The following is a 20695-nucleotide window of genomic DNA, read 5'->3' on the forward strand; positions in this document are numbered from 1 at the left end:
TGTATTGTATTGTTAATGCTTTTAGGCACAGGTCCAAATACGCCGTCACTAAAAAATGAGATATCAAATGATAAAGGGCTTAAAACGTGAAGTTGAGGGATTATATCAAACTAATCTCCTGACATTTTGGGGGGGGGGAGTGAATATCCTGAATAGTTCAACTAGCCAACTGACGTCAATTAAATTTGGAGCATTTTATATTACAATTTCTTTTTACAAAAAAGAGTGTTCATCATATTGCACATCTGGTCTATTGTATAAAAGACAAAGGGGAATAATTTAGAACAACCATAACATTTAGAGACATAGAAACAGACTGTAGAGACTGTCTGTAATTATTTTCAGGCACAAGTAACAGAGAAATTAAGAGTTCTTTGCCTCTCCAACAGAGATAAAAATCATAATGAGATTCAAGGGAAATCAAATGCCTGGAATTACATCACTTTTCACACAGAACATTTATTAGATTGAGATTAAGGTAACAGTAAATGAATCCTCTCCAATGCAGTACAGTACACAATTGTGTACAGATTTTACATGTTGTAAATGCTGTAATGGACAAACAGCTGACAAAGAAATTGTGATTTAAGCGAGTAGATCATCATCATCAGTGCTCCTGTTTGGCTCAGTTAGTAGAGCATGGCTCTTGCAACGTAAGGATTGTCTCTAATAATAATTTCATAACAATGAGATGGGTACATGTAGTGGTTCCAGAAAATAATATATATTTACAAAATGACCAAGTGGGTAACCTGGAAGGCAAGACAAAACAAAGTAAAGTGACATATTCATGTAAGAAATGGTCTGATATCAAACTCTTTGTTCAGACCTCTAGGAGACATGGTACACAAATGGTGAATCCAATACAAATCTCTTCTCTTTAATATATTATCAGTATCTCTGCCCCTCCTGGGAATCTTAACATGTTCGATGTATTTTCTAGTTGTGGATCAGTGCTCAAGATGTACCAGTGTTTTTTTATGATGTGGTCGAACTGTTTACCAAGTGGGAAGTACTGAAGGAAGCATTGAACGTGTTGGTCAGGAGGGCGGGGAGGATTGGGCATTCTAAGCAAAGTTTGTTTGGGTTGTATAATGTGCCTACAACATTTCAACAATGAAATTCCAAGTAGACCTAATGTCACATTAACAGTGTTAATAGTCCTATTTGGCAGGGTAGTTACAGTACAGTATATGGCTTTTTCTTGCCAGTAAGAAAATGTGATTTTTCAGATGTACAGTGCCTTGCAAAATTATTCATCCCCCTTGGCGTTTTTCCTATTTTGTTGCATTACAACCTGTAATTTAAGTTTATTTTTATTTGGATTTCATGTAATGGACATACACAAAATTGTCCAAATTGGTGAAGTAAAATGAAAAAAATAACTTGTTTCAAAGAATTCTACAAAATAAATAACGGAAAAGTGGTGCGTGCATATGTATTCACCCCCTTTGCTATGAAGCCCCTAAATAAGATCTGGTGCAACCAATTACCTTCAGAAGTCATATAATTAGTTAAATAAAGTCCACCTGTGTGCAATCTAAGTGTCACATGATCTGTCACATGATCTCAGTATCTATACACCTGTTCTGAAAGACCCCAGAGTCTGCAACACCACTAAGCAAGGGGCACCATCAAGCAAGCGGCACCATGAAGACCAAGGAGCTCTACAAACAGGTCAGGGACAAAGTTGTGGAGAAGTACAGATCAGAGTTGGGTTATAAAAAAATAATCAGAAACTTTGAACATCCCACGGAGCACCATTTAAATCCATTATAAAAAAATTGAAAGAATATGGCACCACAACAAACCTGCCAAGAGAGGACCGCCCACCAAAACTCACAGAACAAGCAAGGAGGGCATTAATCAGAGAGGCAACAAAGAGACCCTGAAGGAGCTGCAAAGCTCCACAGCGGAGATTGGAGTATCTGTCCATAGGACCACTTTAAGCCGTACACTCCACAGAGCTGGACTTTACGGAAGAGTGGCCAGAAAAAAGCCATTGCTTAAAAACAAATAATAAGCAAACACGTTTGGTGTTCGCCAAAAGGCATGTGGGAGACTCCCCAAACATATGGAAAAAGGTACTCTGGTCAGATGAGACTAAAATTGAGCTTTTTGGCCATCAAGGAAAACGCTATGTCTGGCGCAAACCCAACACCTCTCATCACCCCGAGAACACCATCCCCACAGTGATGCATGGTGGTGGCAGCATCATGCTGTGGGGATGTTTTTCATCGGCAGGGACTGGGAAACTGGTCAGAATTGAAGGAATGATGGATGGCGCTAAATACAGGGAAATTCTTGAGGGAAACCTGTTTCAGTCTTCCAGAGATTTGAGACTGGGACAGAGGTTCACCTTCCAGCAGGACAATGACCCTAAGCATACTGCTAAAGCAACACTCGAGTGGTTTAAGGGGGAAACATTTAAATGTCTTGGAATGGCCTAGTCAAAGCCCAGACCTCAATCCAATTGAGAATCTGTGGTATGACTTAAAGATTGCTGTACACCAGCGGAACCCATCCAACTTGAAGGAGCTGGAGCAGTTTTGCCTTGAAGAATGGGCAAAAATCCCAGTGGCTAGATGTGCCAAGCTTATAGAGACATATCTACAATTTCTGCAAAGGTGGCTCTACAAAGTATTGACTTTGGGGGGGGTGAATAGTTATGCACACTCAAGCCTTCTGTTTTTTGTCTTATTTCTTGTTTGTTTCACAAGAAAAAATATTTTGCATCTTCAAAGTGGTAGGCATGTTGTGTAAATCAAATGATACAAACCCCCCAAAAAAATCTATTTTAATTCCAGGTTGTAAGGCAACAAAATAGGGAAAATGCCAAGGGGGTGAATACTTTTCGCAAGCCACTGTATGCACTGCATGTTAGCTGAAGGTAAAGTATGCCTGGGCCCGTATTCATAAAGCCTCTCAGAGTGCTAATCTAGGATCAGTTTTGCCTTTAAGATCATAATGAATAATATCACATGGACAGGGGAGGAACTTATCCTAGATCTGTTCTACAGTCAGGAACCAAGTTTGTCTCTCAGAGCTGAGGATTGTCCTCCTGGGAAGCCGCTACTCTGGGAAGAGTTCAACAGGAAACACCATCCTAGGCAGAGAGGAGTTCACCATCGGAGCCCAAACTGAGGAGTGTGTGAGGCGAGAAGCGGAAGTATTTGGGAGAAGGGTCACTGTGGCACGCTATTTCCCTCTGGACTCCCTGGAGTGCGCTAAGCAGAGGTTGGCGTACAATGTGTCCATGTGTCCTCCGGGACCACACGTTTTCCTTCTAGTCATGCCACTGGACAGGTTCAGGGGGAAGGAGTGGATGGTGGAAGAGCAGCTGGAGTTTCCCATCGAATGTATCTGGCGATACACCATTGTACTGTTCACTGGGGGTGACGCTCTGAGGGAGTAGGACTCGAGGATAGAACAGCTCTTGGAGAGAGAAGTCAGCTGGAAGCAGCTGGTGGAGAAATCCAATAACAGGTACCATGTGTTTGACAATGTGAGCAGGGACGAAGATGGCACACAGGTCAGATGGCTGCTCGAAAGGACAGAAGAGGTAGTGTCAGGAAATGATGGCAGCTGCTTTGAAATCAATGAGAATGCCTCTGAAAGATTTTAACACAAGAGGGGGAGATTGAAAAAAGGGCAGAGGGTAGACTAAAGATGGTTCAAAGGACAGAGACACTTAGAGCTCTTCTTCACTCAGGTGAGAAACTGTCATTTCAACCAAAAATACAGTACATATTTATATTTGATCCATAACAAACCACTGTATTTTGGTTAGTTTTGGGTGAGATATTTTGTCTCTCTGTCTCACTCATTTAAGCATCCCACAGACTGACAGAGCTAAGGATTTTGCTCCTAGGGGGAAAATATACTGGGAAAAGTTTGACAGGCAACACCATTCTTGGCAGGGTGGAATTTGTACGTTTGACCAAGGCGTGCCAAGTGGGTGGGCGGCGGGTGACCGTGGTCGATACTCTGGGCTGGGACTGGCGCTCCGTGCAGGACACGTCTGAGTGGGTGAAGCAGGAGGTGGTACGCAGCGTTCAGAACCTCACACCCACCTCCCCGTGGTCCCGGGTGACGTGACCTTCACAGAGAGTGACAGGCGAGAATTGAAGCAACACCTGGAGCTACTGGGCCTAGGGAGGTGAACCCGCATCCTGGTACTGTTCACCATGTGGGACTGCTTCAGAGGTCACCCCTGAGGAGCACATCGAGAACTAGGGTGCCCTCTGGTGGCTGGTGGAGAAAAGTGGGAACAGATACCACGTCATGGAGAATGAAAACCCAGTGAACAGCCAACAGGTGGCTGAGCTGCTGGAGAAGATTGAGGAGATGGTTGTAGGGTGCGAAAGCGAGCTCCTTCTCACAATGTACCAGCAGGCAGAGGAAAGCAACCAGGAGCTAAAACTGTTATGTGAGGACAACCTAAGAACAATGGAGAGTATGAGGGAGTCTATCAAAGAGAGGGAGGAGAAAATTAAAGTGATGGAGGACAGCTACAAGAAAGATGTGTGTAGAGAAGGACAAAATCAGCAATGAGATGGAAACTCGTTTTAAAGCGGACAACAGTGGTGTATCACTGCACAGATAAATGCACAATAGATGAAACATTCTGTAAGCCAATAACTATTATTTTGGCAGTGCAGATAAATATATAGATACTTAACCTAAAACAGCCTGCAAATGGGAGGGGGGGTTGTACTAAGCTAACATATGGAATTGTTTTAAGATGGTTAAACCATGGATCATGGATCATTGAGCTATTTGATTTTGAATTTTAAGACCCCTTTAGGTATCCCCCAAAAACACAAAAATATTGAATTTTGCCTTTACTACTATAGCCTATAGAAACACATTGACTAACACAATCATAAATGGCAAAAAAGACAGTCAAAAAATACATCATAAGGAATAAGGTTTTGAAGTGTCTGTCCTATAACTGGTGCTGGCTGAGGCTAAAACTGGCGAGTGTAGATAGTATAGGGATATTGTTATCCACATCAAAGAGTCAGAGGTCACCAAGTGCAACATAACTTCAGCATGTAACTTAGCTAGAAAGATGTGTTGGCATCGAGTAATTGTCTCTGGCCACCTCCCAGTTAGGGGGAATGATGAGCTCTACAGCACTCGCACAACTCAATCGCTTGTTGAAAACTGTTTTCTGCCCTGCCAAAAGATAGAATTTGTAGATAACTGGCCCTCTTTCTGGAACTTCCCCACAAACAGGGCCAAGCCTGGCCTGCTGAGGAGTGACGGACTCCATCCAAGCTGGAGGGGTGCTCTCATCTCTCAACATAGACAGGGCTCTAACTCCTCTAGCTCCACAATGAGATAGGGTGCAGGCCAGGAAGCAGGATGTTAGCCAGCCTGCCAGCTTAGTGGAGTCTGCCTCTAGCACAGTGAGTGTAGTCAGCACAGCTTTCCCCATTGAGACCGTGTCTGTGCCTCGATCTAGGTTGGGAAAAACTAAACATGGCAGTGTTCGCCTTAGCAATCTCATTGGAATATAGACCTCCTACATTCCTGTCATTATTGAAAGAGATTGTGATAATATCTCACATCTCAAAACAGGACTACTTAATGTTAGATCCCTCACTTCCAAGGCAGTCATAGTCAATGAACTAATCACTGATCATAACCTTGATGTGATTGGCCTGACCAAAACATTGCTCAAGCCTGATGAATTTACTGTGTTAAATGAGGCCTCTCCTCCTGGTTACACTAGCGATCATATCCCAAGTGCATCCCGCAAAGGCGGAGGTGTTGCTAACATGTTTTCGTCTTTTGAGCTTCTAGTCATGAAATCTATGCAGCCAACTCAATCACTTTTTAAAGCTACTATTTACAGGCCTCCTGGGCCGTATGCAGCGTTCCTCACTGAGTTCCCTGAATTCTTATCGGACCTCGTACTCATAGCAGATAATATTACATTTTATGGTGACTTCAATATTCATGTGGATAAGTCCACAGACTGGAAGTCTTCCAACTAGCTTGAAAAGACAGTACCATGCAATATCAAAGAGCCCCTCACTGCTGCTCAATCAGCCTACTTTTCCAACCTGATTGAGGATAATATTTTTTATACTGTCGCAAAGCTAACTAAAAAGCAGCATTCCCCAAGTGAGGATGGCCTTCACTTCAGCAATGTGGAATTCATGAATTTCTTCGACAAAAAGATCCTGATCATTAGAAAGCAAATTACGGTCTCCTCTTTGAATCTGCGTATTTTTCCAAAAGTCCGTTTTCTGAGTCTGCACAGAACTGCAAGGACCTAGGATCAATGGAGACACTCAAGTTTTTAAATCCTGTATCACTCGACACATTCACAAAAATCATGGCCTCTAAACCTTCTAGCTGCCTACTGGAGCCTATTCCAACTAAACTATTAAAAGAGCTACTTACTGTGCTTGGCCCTCCTATGTGGAACATAATAAAAGGCTCCTTATCCTCTGGATGTGTACCAAACTCACTAAAAGTGGTAGTAATAAAGCCTCTCCTGAAAACAAAACCGGCCTGTATCGAATCTCCCATTCCTATAAAAATAAAAAATAAACAACTCACTGCCTTCCTGAAGACTAATAATGTATACGAAATGCTCCAGTCTGGTTTCAGACCCAATCATAGTACTGAGACTGCACTCGTGAAGGTGGTAAATTACCTTTTAATGGCGTCAGACCAAGGCTCTGCATCTGTCCTCGTGCTCCTAAACCTTGGCGCCGCTTTTGACACCATCAATCACTACATTATTTGGAGAGATTGGAAACCCTAAATGGTCTACATCTTGAAGAACGATCTGGGCTAAATGATCTCCACCGTGCACAGCCAGAAGAGGACTGGCCACCTCTCAGAGCCTGGTTCCTCTCAAGGTTTCTTCCTAGGTTCCTGCCTTTCTAGGAAGTCTTTCCTGGCCTCTGTGCTTCTACATCTGCATTGCTTGCTGTTTTGGGTTTTAGGCTGGGTTTCTGTATAAGCACTTCGTGACATCTGCTGATGTAAAAAGGGCTTTATAAATACATTGAATTGATAGATTGACTATAGCTAGGAGATATTTTTGTTTTTTTGGACACATATTTGACCCCTTATTTTTGTAGCCACAACACTACCTCCATACTTCCATTTGTTTGTATGGGTTACCTTCAGACGAGTCCCGTGACACTCGTGGGGGTCGTAGAGCACAACGGAGAACACCATCATATTACTTTGAAGCTCAAACGGTTCAGACGCTACAGATGTTTTTGTGAGAAGACTGATTTTCGGGATGTCTCATGGTCTGACAAACACCGCTGTAGCTCGGCCACTTTCCACCGCCGAATATACAACAGGTGTAGACTTTACCGTGAAATGCTTACTTATGTGCCCTTTCCCAACAATGCAGAGTTAAAAAGTAAGACAATAATGAGGCTATATACAAGAAGTACTAGTACTGAGTCAATGTGCAGGGGTACGAGGTAGTTGTAGGGAATTGAGGTAATACAGTATGTACATTTATGCCGTTTATCCTATTTTGTTGCATTACAACCTGTAATTTTTATGGAATTTTATTTGATTTAATGTAATGGACATACACAAAATAGTCCAAATTGGTGAAGTGAAATGAAAAAATAACTTGTTTCAAAAGATTCTAAAAATTAATTACGGAAAAGTGGTGCGTGCATATGTATTCACCCCTTTTGCTATGACGCCCCCTAAATAAGATCTGGTGCAACCAATTACCTTCAGAAGTCACATAATTAGTTAAATAAAGTCCATCTGTGTGCAATTTAATTGTCACATGATCTGTTACATGATCTCAGTATATATACACCTGTTCTGAAAGGCCCCAGAGTCTGCAACACCACTAAGCAAGGGGCACCACCAAGCAAGCGACACCATGAAGACCAAGGAGCTCTCCAAACAGGTCAGGGACAAAGTTGTGGAGAAGTACAGATCAGAGTTGGGTTATAAAAAAATATCAGAAACTTTTAACATCCCACGGAGCACCATTAAATCCATTATAAAAAAATGTAAAGAATATGGCACCACAACAAACCTGCCAAGAGAGGGCCGCCCACCAAAACTCACGGACCAAGCAAGGAAGGCATTAATCAGAGAGGCAACAAAGAGACCAAAGATAACCCTGAAGGAGCTGCAAAGCTCCACAGCAGAGATAGGAGTATCTGTCCATAAGCCATATACTCCACAGAGCTGGACTTTATGGAAGAGTGGACAGAAAAAAGCCATTGCTTCAAGAAAAAAATAAGCACGTTTGGTGTTTGCCAAAAGGCATGTGGGAGACTCCCCAAACATATGGCACCGCCTGGTTTAGAGGTCCTGGATGGCAGGGAGCTCTGCCCTAGTGATGTAACCTCTGTAAGCGTCTTACAGTCGGATGCCAAGCAGTTGCCATACTAAGCGGTGATGCAGCCAGTCAAGATGCTCTCAATGGTGCAGCTGTAGAACCTTTTGCCAAATCTTTTCAGCCTCCTGAGGGGGAAGAGGAGTTGTCGTGCCCTCTTCACGACTGTGTTGGTGTGTTTGGACCATGATGTGTGATGTGTGGACACCGAGGACATGTGTGGACACGAGGAACTTGAATCGCTCGACCCGCTCCACTACAGCCCCATCGATGTGAATAGGGGCATGCTCAGCCCTCCGTTTCCTTTAGTCCATGATCAGCTCCTTTGTCTTGCTAATGTTGAGGGACAGGTTGTTGTCCTGGCACCACACTGCCGGGTCTCTGACCTCCTCCCTGTAGGCTGTCTCATCGTCGTCAGTGATCAGGCCTACCACCGTCGTGTTGTTGGCAAACTTAATGATGGTGTTGGAGTCATGTGCGGCCATGCAGTTGTGAGTGAAGAGGGAGTACAGGAGGAGACTAAGCAGGCACCCCTGAGGGGCCTCTGTGTTGAGGGTCAGCGTGGCAGAGGTGTTGTAGCCTACCCTCACCCCCTTGGGGCGGCCCGTCAGGAAGTCCAGGGTCCAGTTGCAGAGGGAGTTGTTTAATCACAGGGTCCTTAGCTTAGTGATGAGCTTGTAGGGGACAATGGTGTTGAACGCTGAGCTGTAGTCAATGAAAAGCATTCTCACGTAGGTGTGGGAAAGAGCAGTGTGGAGTGCAACTGTGGATCTGTGACATATTCATTTAGAATGATTCCTTCATCATTTCTTTTATTTGCCAGAAAGGCCTGTCGTTAATTAAATAAAACAAGAAGCCAAACTTTAAAGTACATGAAGACTGTTTTAAATGAAAATGTCCTTGGATGAATTGGCCAGTGCAAATGCAAGACAATGGGCACAGAATCAGTAGTGTGGCTACTATACAATAGCACTTAGCAGCTACCGTAATGACATATTTTACAGTAAAATGTATTATATGAAATATATCAGTACTGTAATCTGATATTTCCTGCATCAACCTTAGTGCCTCATACCAAATATACTACTATTTATTCTCTGGTGTAGAGGGTGAATTAGCCTTTCCCACAATATTCAGGTGGTTGAGTCGCGCCATCACCTTGGCACCAAGTCTATTGGTCTGAGACTTCAGAAATAACTCCAGCTGCTGCTCTCTTGATTCCCTGTAGAAGTTATGAGTAAAAGTTATACAAATATGAATAATCATACCTATTGTTCTTGTTTTGATTAGAAAGAGAAAGAATCATAAAGTGTGTGCGTGTGTGGACGTGTTTAACTATACTTGTCCCCACAAGGATAGTAAATCAAGAAAAATTTGACCAACTGGGGACATTTTGTTAGTCCCCACAAGGTCAAATGCTATTTCTAGGGGGTTTAAGGTTAAGGTTAGAATTAGTGTTAGAATTAGGTTTAGGGTTAGGAGTTAGGGTTAGGAGCTAGGGTTAAGGTTAGGTTTTTGGGTTAAGGTTAGGGTAAGGGTACGGGTTAGGTTTAGTGTTAGGGAAAATAGGATTTTGAATGGGACTGAATTGTATGTCCCCACAAGGTTAGCTCCGCAAGACTGTGTGTGTGTGTGTCTGTGTGATAGTAGTTGATGCTACCACCAGATGCTGAGTGGATGGGAAGGGAACAGTGTTGTGTTCACCTGGAGGTATTGGCTGTACTCAGAGGCATCATCTGGGGAGTTTTACAGGGACTCAGGGAACTAGTGGAGAAGCACAATGAGCTGTTGTTATCTCCACCTTTTATATAACATTCTCTTTTACAACCCCAACCTGGCCAGAAGGAGGCAGTAGTACAGCAACAGAATTATAATTCTGGATCTCTTGATTATCTCTGCATCATGCTGATGTAACTTCATTATTTGAGCCAAATTAGAAGAGATCATTTGATTATAATTTGATTTTTGACAAATCGAATTACAAACAATTAATATGCCCACCATCAATAGAAGTAATGAGACAATGACAAACCAAACATGATGGAAGCAACAGAAAATGGAGTGCATCACATGAATGCTAATTCAAGTTATTGATTGATGACAATTGGCAAGGACTCAAGGGAAGACACCGATTGAGTTGTAGGCTAAATTAAATGCCAGTATTCCTCATAGGGATTAGAGTTTAATTTAGTGCAAACACAGATGCATGATGCTCCTGGTCCTGCAGTGTGTGTGTGTTTGTTCGTGCGTGTGAACAGTATACCTGCTGTCATCTTTAGGTACATTCTCTGGCAGGGGAAACTCGGCTCGGATCATCTCAGTCGTGAGAGAGATTCCCATGCTTTCAAACCTGGTAAAACACATGTCAGTAATACAAACCTCTAAAATGGATTCCTGTTACTTTCAGTCAGTTTGTCTGTCAGTGTGTGTTAGTGCTTACTGTCCATCCAGTAGCTCCTCTGTCATATCTTCTGGAAGGCCATTCAGAGCTGTGGGCGCCATGGTGGGCAGAATGTCACTGTTGAAGGGGTCAGACCTGCTGGAACACACACACGGTCAGGTGGTAAAGACTCGGAGGCCATTACAGGACTGGTACATTGACTGACTCAACTCTATTATCTCAACTTTATTTATACAGGTAACACAATTTCAGCCCATGTTGTACCACTGAGTATAAACATACAGGCTAACATTCTGTTGATGTTTGCAATATCTTCACGTCAGATGACTAGGCAGCCCTATGGTTTGTTGTAGAGGCCTACCTAAACTTTATAGGCAACATTTCACTTGGACTTGTTTGGACACTACTTCAACAAAGCAGAGGATATAGCGCTGGCTCTTAGTAACCCTGGTGTTGGAATGGATTCCAGAGAGGAGTCTGCACCATGGCCATAGATCTTAGACAAGGGAACAGAGTCCTGCCCCCCCCCCACCTCACCCTGTAAATATTAAGTAAATCACTGTGTTTCCATTCATAAGTCTGTCTGTGAGACTTGCGATGGTCTGGACCTGTAGCTAATGTGCTACAGCTTAGCCTGAGCCATTCAAATGATCTGGAGGCAGAGATGAAGCCAGCAAGAACATCCTTGCAAGAAGTGGACACACACAAACACACTGAGCCAGCTGGAGGAAGTTTGTGGATGACCTATAACCTACAGTGTACTTCCTGAGGAGCATAAGGGTTTACACATTCGTCAAGTCAAATGCTCTGAGGAAGGGCAAGAGGTTTTTAAGTGCTGCGTTGCAACTTACTGGTTGCGTGTGGTGCCTTAATTGAAGCTCTATGCAATCAATGGAAAATCTGAACATAATAGCAAAAACAATCCTAACTAACTATCTCCCACAGGAGGCTGCTGAGGGGAGAACGGCTCATAATAATGGCAGGAACGGAGCAAATGGAATGGCATCAAACACCTGGAAACCATATGTTTGATGTATTTGATCCCATTCCATTTATTGTACTCCTGTAATTCCCACGAGCCCGTTCTCCCCAATTAAGGTGCCACCAACCTCCTGTGCTATCTACCTATCCATAGCTTCCCAGTACCACAACACCTCGGCTGTGAGCTGGTCAAACAAGATGAGCTCATAAGACAAGTGTTCAGTTGTGTGTGAAGAAGAACAGTCTATACTTTGTACTGTTCGCTCAAGAACACATAGTATAGATGAGTTAGTACATCATGATCATTAGACACTGTCAATTTAGCTGTCACTTTACGCAGCTGTATGTGTAATGTGAATGGTAGACAGCCCTGTAAAGTCTGTGTTACTGGATCTTTACATGCGCGGGGCCCAGCTACTGGTGAGTGTGGGAGTGTTGGCCAGAGCGGCTAGGGCAGCCGATGGGAACTTCTTCCAGGTCATCACGCCTCGGATCACATCCTGCAATTTGATCAGGATAAAGAACACAGTGTAATTGTTGTAAAAACGGCTTTGACTTTAGTCCCAATTCCCACAAATGTCCACATTGTGTGAACAATCAAGGAATTATATTATATTTTGCTTAATAACTCCTGTTGATATGAAAGAGGCTTACTGTTCGGTCCAAAAATGTCTTCTGAGTGCTGGGGGTGTGCATTCCAAACACAGAGGGCTTTGGAATGGTGTACCGGGGCAGTGGACACAGGTGGAACTCCAGGTCACACTCTAGGTAGAGAGGGTCCGCTTTGAAGGCATGGAGACCGGGGGCTGGGTTCTACAGAGCAGAACAAAGTCCAACATGGAACATGAACGGTATAAATGATCAGTACAAAATGATTCATAATGATTGATATTATCAGGCCCAGTGAATGAATGATTCCACTATTGGAATGAGGAACAGCTAAATACTTTGATGGATGAGAAAGATGTTGAGGGAATCATCAGGACAGAGATTCCAACAAAACATTTACAACTCTATGCATGATAGTAACACCAATCATTATGACTACAGCTATTGTATACAGCCTTATAATGAACAGCCTGGAGATATTTACTAGAGATATGACAGATGTGGCCCATACTGTAGAATATGATAGAACACATTTATATATACAACAGTGGAGGCTGGTGGGAGGAGTAATAGGAGGACAGGCTCATTGTAATGGCTGGATTGGAATTATTGGAATGGAGTCAAACATGTGGTTTCCATATGTTTGATACCGTTCCATTAATTCCATTCCAGCCATTACAATGAGCCCGTTCTCCTATCGCTCCTCCCACCAGCCTCCACTGAGATACTGTATATAAATAAATGTGTTCTATCATATTCTGTGATATTGCCTTACAAAGATTCTGAGGGGGTGTGCATAGGGGGGCTTCAGCAGGGCGGCTGGGGCCGTGAAGCTCAGACTGGGACACTCGTCCTCCTGCTCCACATCCTCTTCACCCTCTGGCTCGGCCACGGCACACCCCGAGGGAGAACGGATCACCCTGGGCAACAGTTCATCCTGAAAAATAAAAAAGATTGATCAGTCTTGTATAACAGCCATGCTGGCAAGAGTAGATATATACTATCAAGAATCCTATCAATGAGATTGGGCCAATCAATTAGAAGCTCTAGTTCTGCAATTACAAAAATCCTATTTGACGTTGTCCTAAATTAAGATAAGATCTGATAGTTCTAGGATGTTTCTGTTTAGTATCATATAATAATAAGTAATGTTGTGGTAAAGAGTTTGTTAGAGTTCATATGGAGAGCTGCCCATAGCTGAGTAAGTGTTTGTATCATGGGAGCTAAGTGGGGACCATGAGCTCTGGAGAAGGGTGATTAATGGTTGTCTTGTCATGGTCTTGTCAACCATGGGAAACTATAGGAACATTTAAAAAATAATGGTTTGATTACATAAACAATGAGGTTATTGCTGTATCAGTTTGAGTAAATGCACACATGCTATTGGATGTCAGAGGAGCAGAGCAGATCATAGTCTCTGATAGTGACACCATTAAGTAATCAATCAAACCATTCAGAGTTCTCAGGGTTATTGCTGTTTTATGTCATTGTTTATGTTATATCGCTAATATATCATCTCGTAAAAGGCTTAAAAGATTGACTTTGATGTATTTGTTTTTGTAGGAATGTATCTGTGTATCACACACAACCTAGGTAAACTTCCCACAGTGTTGGTGGTGAGTTGTCTCTTGGCTCACCTGTGCCCCAGTGCATAGCGTTCTGGGCTGGGTTGGGGGAATGTAGCTAGCTGCAGCCTCAAAGGCCGAAACAGGCTGGTACCCCATTAACTTGTAGTGCTGGGGAACCTTGAAAAACAACACAAGTAATGGGACAGAAGTGAGCATGTTACTGTACAATTTACAAGCAAAATCCCTGTCATCATCATCAGTGACAGAAAGTAGCTAGTTGTTAGTGCTCCAATGTACAAGCAACCAATGATTCTTGATTCAGGCAAAGACCTCTCATGTAAACGTACCTTGAGATTGAAGAATGGAGTGTGTGGTTTGACCAGGACCTCAATAGGCCTGACAGGGACGGCACCCAACGCATTGGGAGCCTGGGCATACAGTATAAGGCAAACACTGTAAGTTATGGTCGTTTTCACTGTATCATTTCAATGAATTTGTAACAAGCTACTGGGCAAATCAAATCAGTGTTACTTCTTTGCAAGCAGTCCATGCAAGAACAAGATGGCTTTTTTATCAAAGTGCACTGCACTCACCAGTTCATCAGACTGGTATGGAAGAGAGAAGATAGGAAATGTGAAAGGAATCACGTTGTCTGGTGAGATCTTCGGGAGATGAGTGGTCTCCTCCTCAACTGAAACAGAAAAATGCATGCATCTTGCTTGCTTCCAACATCACAACGACTTGGAGGTAAAATAACTTTAAGATAGATTTTTATTTTGGAGCCACAAATGTGTGTGCTGCGTCGTTCAGGTTTGTATTTTGAGCATAGAGAACATTTTTGCCCTGTGGGGTCTCAACTGTGCAATACCTCTTACTCCTTTGGACAGGCGCTTCAAGCTTTGAGTCAGCTGCCTCAACGAGACAAGTCTGTTGTTCATACGACATCGAATCACCACCTGAAACACATGGTGCACTCACTTAGAAGTCGTGTTGTTTGGAAAGGTTATGCATGTTTATAAGTAAAACCTTTGTGCTGTATGAAATCTGTTACAGTACATCTTTCTTGCTCAAATAGAGAATGATATAAATACACAACAACAACAAATATTTTCAGGTATGCATTGGGAGAAATATGATATTAAAGAGCTCTACAGGATCGGTGTCCCGTATACGGGACGGTTGAGCTAACGTGCGCTAATGTGATTAGCAAACTTTCCAGGACATAGACCTGTTTTATATGGGCAGAAAGCTTCAATTCTTGTTAATCTAACTGCACTGTCCATTTTACAGTAGCTATTACAGTGAAGAAATACCATGCTATTGTTTGAGGAGAGTGCACAACAACAAAATACTTATCACGGCAACTGGTTTGATACATTCACCTCTGAAGGTAAAGAATGTACTTAAATTCAGTAATCTTGTTCTGATTTGTCATCCTAAGGGTCCCAGAGATAAAATGTAGCATAGTTTTGTTTGATAAAATCTATTTTTATATTCAAATGTAGGAACTGGGTTCTACAGTTTGAACCCCTGCTGTCTTTGGCTCCACACCCACCCCGCCCGGCCATCTAGATGTGTGAAAGTTAGTGTATAAGCTAATGATCCATCATGTATGACATTCCTGGGAGTATGTAAACTTACATTTTGCACTACCATATCATTTTTGTATGTTCTCTATAGTTATGTACTTGAAAATGTATCAATTGACCAATTCGGCAAGTTTGTGCAGACTTTATACAAAATAGTGGGCGGCAGGTAGCTTAGTGGTTAAGAGCGTTGTGCCAGTAACCGAAAGGTCGCTGGTTCTAATCCCCGAGCCGACTAGGTGAAAAATCTGTCGATGTGCCCTTGAGCAAGGCACTTAACCCTAATTGCTCCTGTAAGTCGCTCTGGATAAGAGCGTCTGCTAAATGACCAACAAAAAAAATTAATTATAATAAATAGTCCAGTATTGCAATGATTCACTGGATCACTCTGAAACTTTGCACACACACTGCTGCCATCTAGTGGCCAAAATCTAAATTGGGCCTAAACTGCAATATTATATTGTGGCCTTTCTCTTGCATTTCAAAGATGATGGAACAAAAAACCCACAAAAAAACATGATTTTTTGTTTGTATTATCTTTTACCAGATCTAATGTGTTATATTCTCCCACATTAATTTCACATGTCCACAAACTTCAGTGTTTCCTTTCAAATGGTATCAAGAATATGCATAACCTTGCTTCAGGTCCTGAGCTACAGGCAGTTAGATTTGGGTATGTCATTCTAGACGACAATTGAAAAAAACGGTCAGATCCTTAAGAGGTTAAAGAGAACCAGAACTTAGACATTGTCAGCTTTCCAACTGCCTATGAGGTATTGAATAACATAGTGGTTTTACAGTTTGGCATTTGATTGAATGTAGTAAAATGTATGCTACTTCATTAACTATAGCTGACCTCAGGAATTCCCATCCCAGACATACTACAGGGAATGTCCATTCTTAGCTTCTTACTACTTTCATTAGACTGGACTGTGCCCCACTACAAAACTACTACTACACCATCTTATGACATGGCTTAAGATCGTTATCAAAGAGAGTTTACACACTGCCTCACAGGGTTTTGAATTGTGGTTTGTGAGTGAAACCATTGTGTTGAGTGGGCTGGAATGAGGCACTCTATACCTATAGGGCCAAACCTAAGGCCAATGGAGTGAAAATGAGAGGGCTAAGTACTGTACCTTGCGGGCTACCTGCTGGAAGAGCCTCAGAGCTCTCTGCCTGATCTCCAGATGACTGCTGGAGTAAATGCGAAAGGAAGGCGTGCCCATCGATGCCTGGAAGGTACAAACAGAACAGACATTTTGATTTTGAAAAAAGAAATAGATACAAGCAGCTCTCCTACTCGAGTAAAAAAAGCAATATGCACTCCGTTGAACGCCATTTTAGGCAAACAGGTCTGTTTTGACTTCGACATGCTTACCTGGCCTGTGTTATGCAGGACACGTCTGGTAGAGAGCTTAGGTTGATCTCTAGCAAAGTCCCTCTCCTTCCTCACCTCTCCTTTTCTAACCTGGAATTAAGACGGATGTTCGTCATGTTCAGAATACGAGCAAGTGTGACTAACAGGGATCAATCCCGGGAGAATGCATTAGCCCACTAAGCCAAAGCCTAGGCATTTGCTCGGGGAGCCAATGCAACTCTTCAAGTCTCAGGTAAGGTTACTGATTATCACACTAGCATGGTCACCAAACAACCTCTGTTACACAAACGTATGAAACACAGACCAGCACACGGAAGAGGTGTAAAGGCTATTTTGGTTTCTGGCCTGAGCTCCAGATTCCAGAGAAGACACATGAAAGGAGTTTATCCAATCACCAAGTGGAGTGGTTGGCCTCTCTAAAAACAATGGCGGCTTGTAAAGAGCAGAGTGTGTAAATACAGCCAATAAACAGAGAGAGGGGAGAGGAAGTGCTGTTAAGTGTCCTGGGAGAGATCTGTCATCTGTTCCCCTTTAGAAGAAACAGCAATAGCAGCAGCTCATGTAAAGTAAAGTGTCATGTAAAGTTACAATGGTTGGATTTATACATTTACTGGCCGGTCTCAATAAAAGTCAAATATAGTTGCACAGCCTGACTTTACGATATATTAAGGAGAGCATAATACACTATATATACAAAAGTATGTGGACACCCCTTCAAATTAGTGGATTTGTCTATTTCAGCCACACCCGTTGTATAAAATCGACTTATTGAAGAGCTCAGTGACTTTCAATGTGGCACCGTCATAGGAGGCCACCTTTCCAACAAGTCACTTCGTCAAATGTCTGCCCTGCTAGAGCAGCACCGGTCAACTGTAAGTGCTGTTATTGTGAAGTGGAAACGTCTAGGAGCAACAATGGCTCAGCCATGAAGTGTAGGCAACACAAGCTCACTGAACGGGACTGCCGGGTGCTGAAGTGCGTAGCGCGTAAAAATGGTCTGTCCTCGGTTGCAACACTCACTACCGAGTTCCAAACTGCCTCTGGAAGCAACGCCAAGTGTCGGCTGGAGTGGTGTAAAGCCCACCGCCATTGGACTCTGGAGCAGTGGAAACGCATTCTCTGGTGTGATGAATCATGCTAACCATCTGGCAGTCCGACGGACGAATATGGGTTCGGTGGATGCCAGGAAAACACTACCTGCCCCAATGCATAGTGGCAACTGTAAAGTTTAATGAAGGAGGAATAATGGTCTGGGGCTGTTTTTCATGGTTCGGGCTAGGCCCCTTAGTTCCAGTGAAGGGAAATCTTAATGCTACAGCATACAATGCCATTCTAGACGATTCTGTGCTTCCAACTTTTTGGCAACAGTTTGGGGAAGGCCCTTTCCTGTTTCAGCATGACAATGCCCCTGCGCACAAAGCGAGGTCCATACAGAAATCAAGATCGGTGTGGAAGAATTTGACTAGCCTGCACAGAGCCCTGACCTCAACCCCATCGAACACCTTTGGGATGAATTGGAACGCCGACTGCGAGCCAGGCCTAATCGCACAACATCAGTGCCCGACCTCACTTATGCTCATGGCTGAATGGAAGCAAGTCCCCGCAGCAATGTTCCAACATCTAGTGGAAAGCCTTCCCAGAAGAGTGGAGGCTGTTATAGCAGCAAAGGGGGGACAAACTCCATATTAATGCCTATGATTTTGGAATGAGATGTTTGACAAGCAGGTGTCCACATAGTTTTGGTCATGTAGTGTATTTAAAACATAGTTACAATATGGTATGCAAACCGGAGAAAAACTGGTTGCCCAGATTGCTGCACAAGTGATGAGAACTAAGCCAGAGCAGAGGGAAACATGAAACATGTTGGAAATACAACATACAGCAACAGTGTTTTATGATTATTATGACTATCATGATAAGTTACAAATCTTACCATATATTCATAATCTGCAACATCTCTCTCCTCCAAAAGCTGCATTTTGGTCTGTGCCGAGACAGGGTCCATCCCAAGGTGAACTTGCCTTTATCAAAAATAATCCTTCAACATTTATCTACAGTACAGTATGAGTGACCTATGACATTTAGTACATCATCATAGATATGATAATCTACAGTGCCTTTGGAACGTATTCAGACCCCTTGACTTTTTCCACATTTTGTTACGTTACAGCCTTTTTCTAAAATTGATTAAATGATTTTTTCCCCCCTCATCAATCTACACACAATATGCCATAGTGGCAAAGCGAAAACAGGTTTTTAGAAATGTTTCCAAATGTATTGTAAAACAAAACTACCTTATTTACATAAGTATTCAGACCCTTTACTATGAGACTCGAAATTGAGCTCAGGTGCATTCTGTTTCCATTGATCATCCTTGAGATGTTTCTACAACTTGATTGGAGTCCACCTGTGGTAAATTCAATTGATTGGACATGATTTGAACACAGTGGCCTCCATCATTCTTAAATGGAAGAAGTTTGGAACCACCAAGACTCTTCCTAGAGCCTTCCGCCCGGCCAAACTGAGCAATCATGGAAGAAGGGCCTTGGTCAGGGAGGTGACCAAGAACCCGATTGTCACTCTCACAGAGCTCCAGAGTTCCTCTGTGGAGAAGGGAGAACCTTCCAGAAGGACAACCATCTCTGCAGCACTCCACCAATCAGGCCTTTATGGTAGAGTGGCCAGACTGAAGCCACTCCTCAGTAAAAAGGCACATGACTGCTTGAGAGGATCTGAGAGGATCTGCAGAGAAGAATGGGAGAAAATCTCCAAATTGTTTTATTTTTATTTAACCTTTATTTAACCAGGTAAGCCAGTTGAGAACAAGTTCTCATTTACAACTGCGACCTGGCGCAGGTGTGCCACGCTTGTAGCGTCATACCCAAGAAAAATTGAGGCTGTAATCGCTGCCAAAGGTGCTTCAACAAAGTACTGAGTAAAGGGTCTGAATACTTAGGTAAATTTGATATTTTGTATTTGTATATTTAATACATTTGCAAAAATTTCTACAAACCTGTTTTTGCTTTGTCATTATGGGGTATTGTGTGTAGATTGATGAAGAAAAAAAACAATTTCATACATTTTGTAATGTAACAAAATGTGGAAAAAGTCAATGGGTCTGAATACTTTCCGAATGCACTCTATATGACTATTAATGTGAGTAAATTATGGATCCTCACCATCTGAGATGATTGGCTCTCTCCTCCTGGATGTCCTGTCGAATCCTGGTCTCAAAGAACGCCTCCTTCATCTGTCTCGTCTGGAGGCCCAGCTTAGGTTGGGACATCATGGCTGAATTGTAAAAATATATATATATATATATGTAACTTAGTAACAGCAAATACAGTCCACGGCAGACCTAAACGGCAATGAATTAAGCATTCCAGACGTTGAATCATCTGAGTTAGCTTTCAGTCATACTAGCAAACAAGTCATCCAACAAACCTGGTTTCTCCCCTCTTTACATTAAGTGAATATTGAATGACACTCCTTTATCTCTTAGAGAAAATCTAATGTATGTTGATTACTTGTGTGGAAGTTCATTACTTATGTGAAAGTTGATTAATGGTGTGAAAGTTGATTACTGGTGTGAAACTTGTCCAGGTACCTTCCCTCAGGTCTTTAGAGCTCAGTTTATCAGTCTGTTGTATCAGTATCTTGGCCACTCCAGCAGGGGTGGACACATCAACTGCAGTCTTCAGGCTCAGCTTCACATCACTCTCTCTTTTCTCCCTTACAGTCTATTGAAATCACACAATACCAATCACACACCAGATATGTTCATATTCATATGATTACCTCATTATCTACATCATAGTA

At 42.6% G+C, this 20695-nt stretch overlaps 2 protein-coding genes across 3 annotated transcripts in view; one reads left to right on the forward strand and one right to left on the reverse strand.

Moving 5' to 3' along the window:
* LOC123493117 (TNF receptor-associated factor 5-like) overlaps nucleotides 1-4098 on the forward strand; it is a 28509-nt gene extending 24411 nt beyond the window's left edge. The window contains exon 7 of the mRNA XM_045227045.1: nucleotides 3946-4098. Within this exon, the coding sequence (XP_045082980.1) occupies nucleotides 3946-4098 (153 nt within the window). The remainder of the gene's footprint in view (nucleotides 1-3945) is intronic.
* A 5058-nt stretch (nucleotides 4099-9156) lies between these two features.
* LOC121566241 (cilia- and flagella-associated protein 221) lies at nucleotides 9157-20616 on the reverse strand (the record flags this gene model as incomplete). 2 transcript variants are annotated; one of them, XM_045226767.1, is given in 16 exon segments in its annotated part: nucleotides 9157-9572; nucleotides 10055-10114; nucleotides 10614-10700; nucleotides 10791-10886; nucleotides 12132-12232; nucleotides 12387-12545; nucleotides 13117-13278; nucleotides 13979-14086; nucleotides 14257-14337; nucleotides 14503-14600; nucleotides 14778-14865; nucleotides 16635-16730; nucleotides 16877-16966; nucleotides 18810-18897; nucleotides 20056-20167; nucleotides 20484-20616. In XM_045226767.1, coding segments are annotated over 16 exon segments (1695 nt in total), but the record flags the coding sequence as incomplete, so codon positions are not given.
* Between the last annotated feature and the right edge of the window lie 79 nt (nucleotides 20617-20695).

The sequence above is a fragment of the Coregonus clupeaformis genome, chromosome 18, assembly GCF_020615455.1.
Source record: "Coregonus clupeaformis isolate EN_2021a chromosome 18, ASM2061545v1, whole genome shotgun sequence".
Classification (NCBI taxonomy): domain Eukaryota; kingdom Metazoa; phylum Chordata; class Actinopteri; order Salmoniformes; family Salmonidae; genus Coregonus; species Coregonus clupeaformis.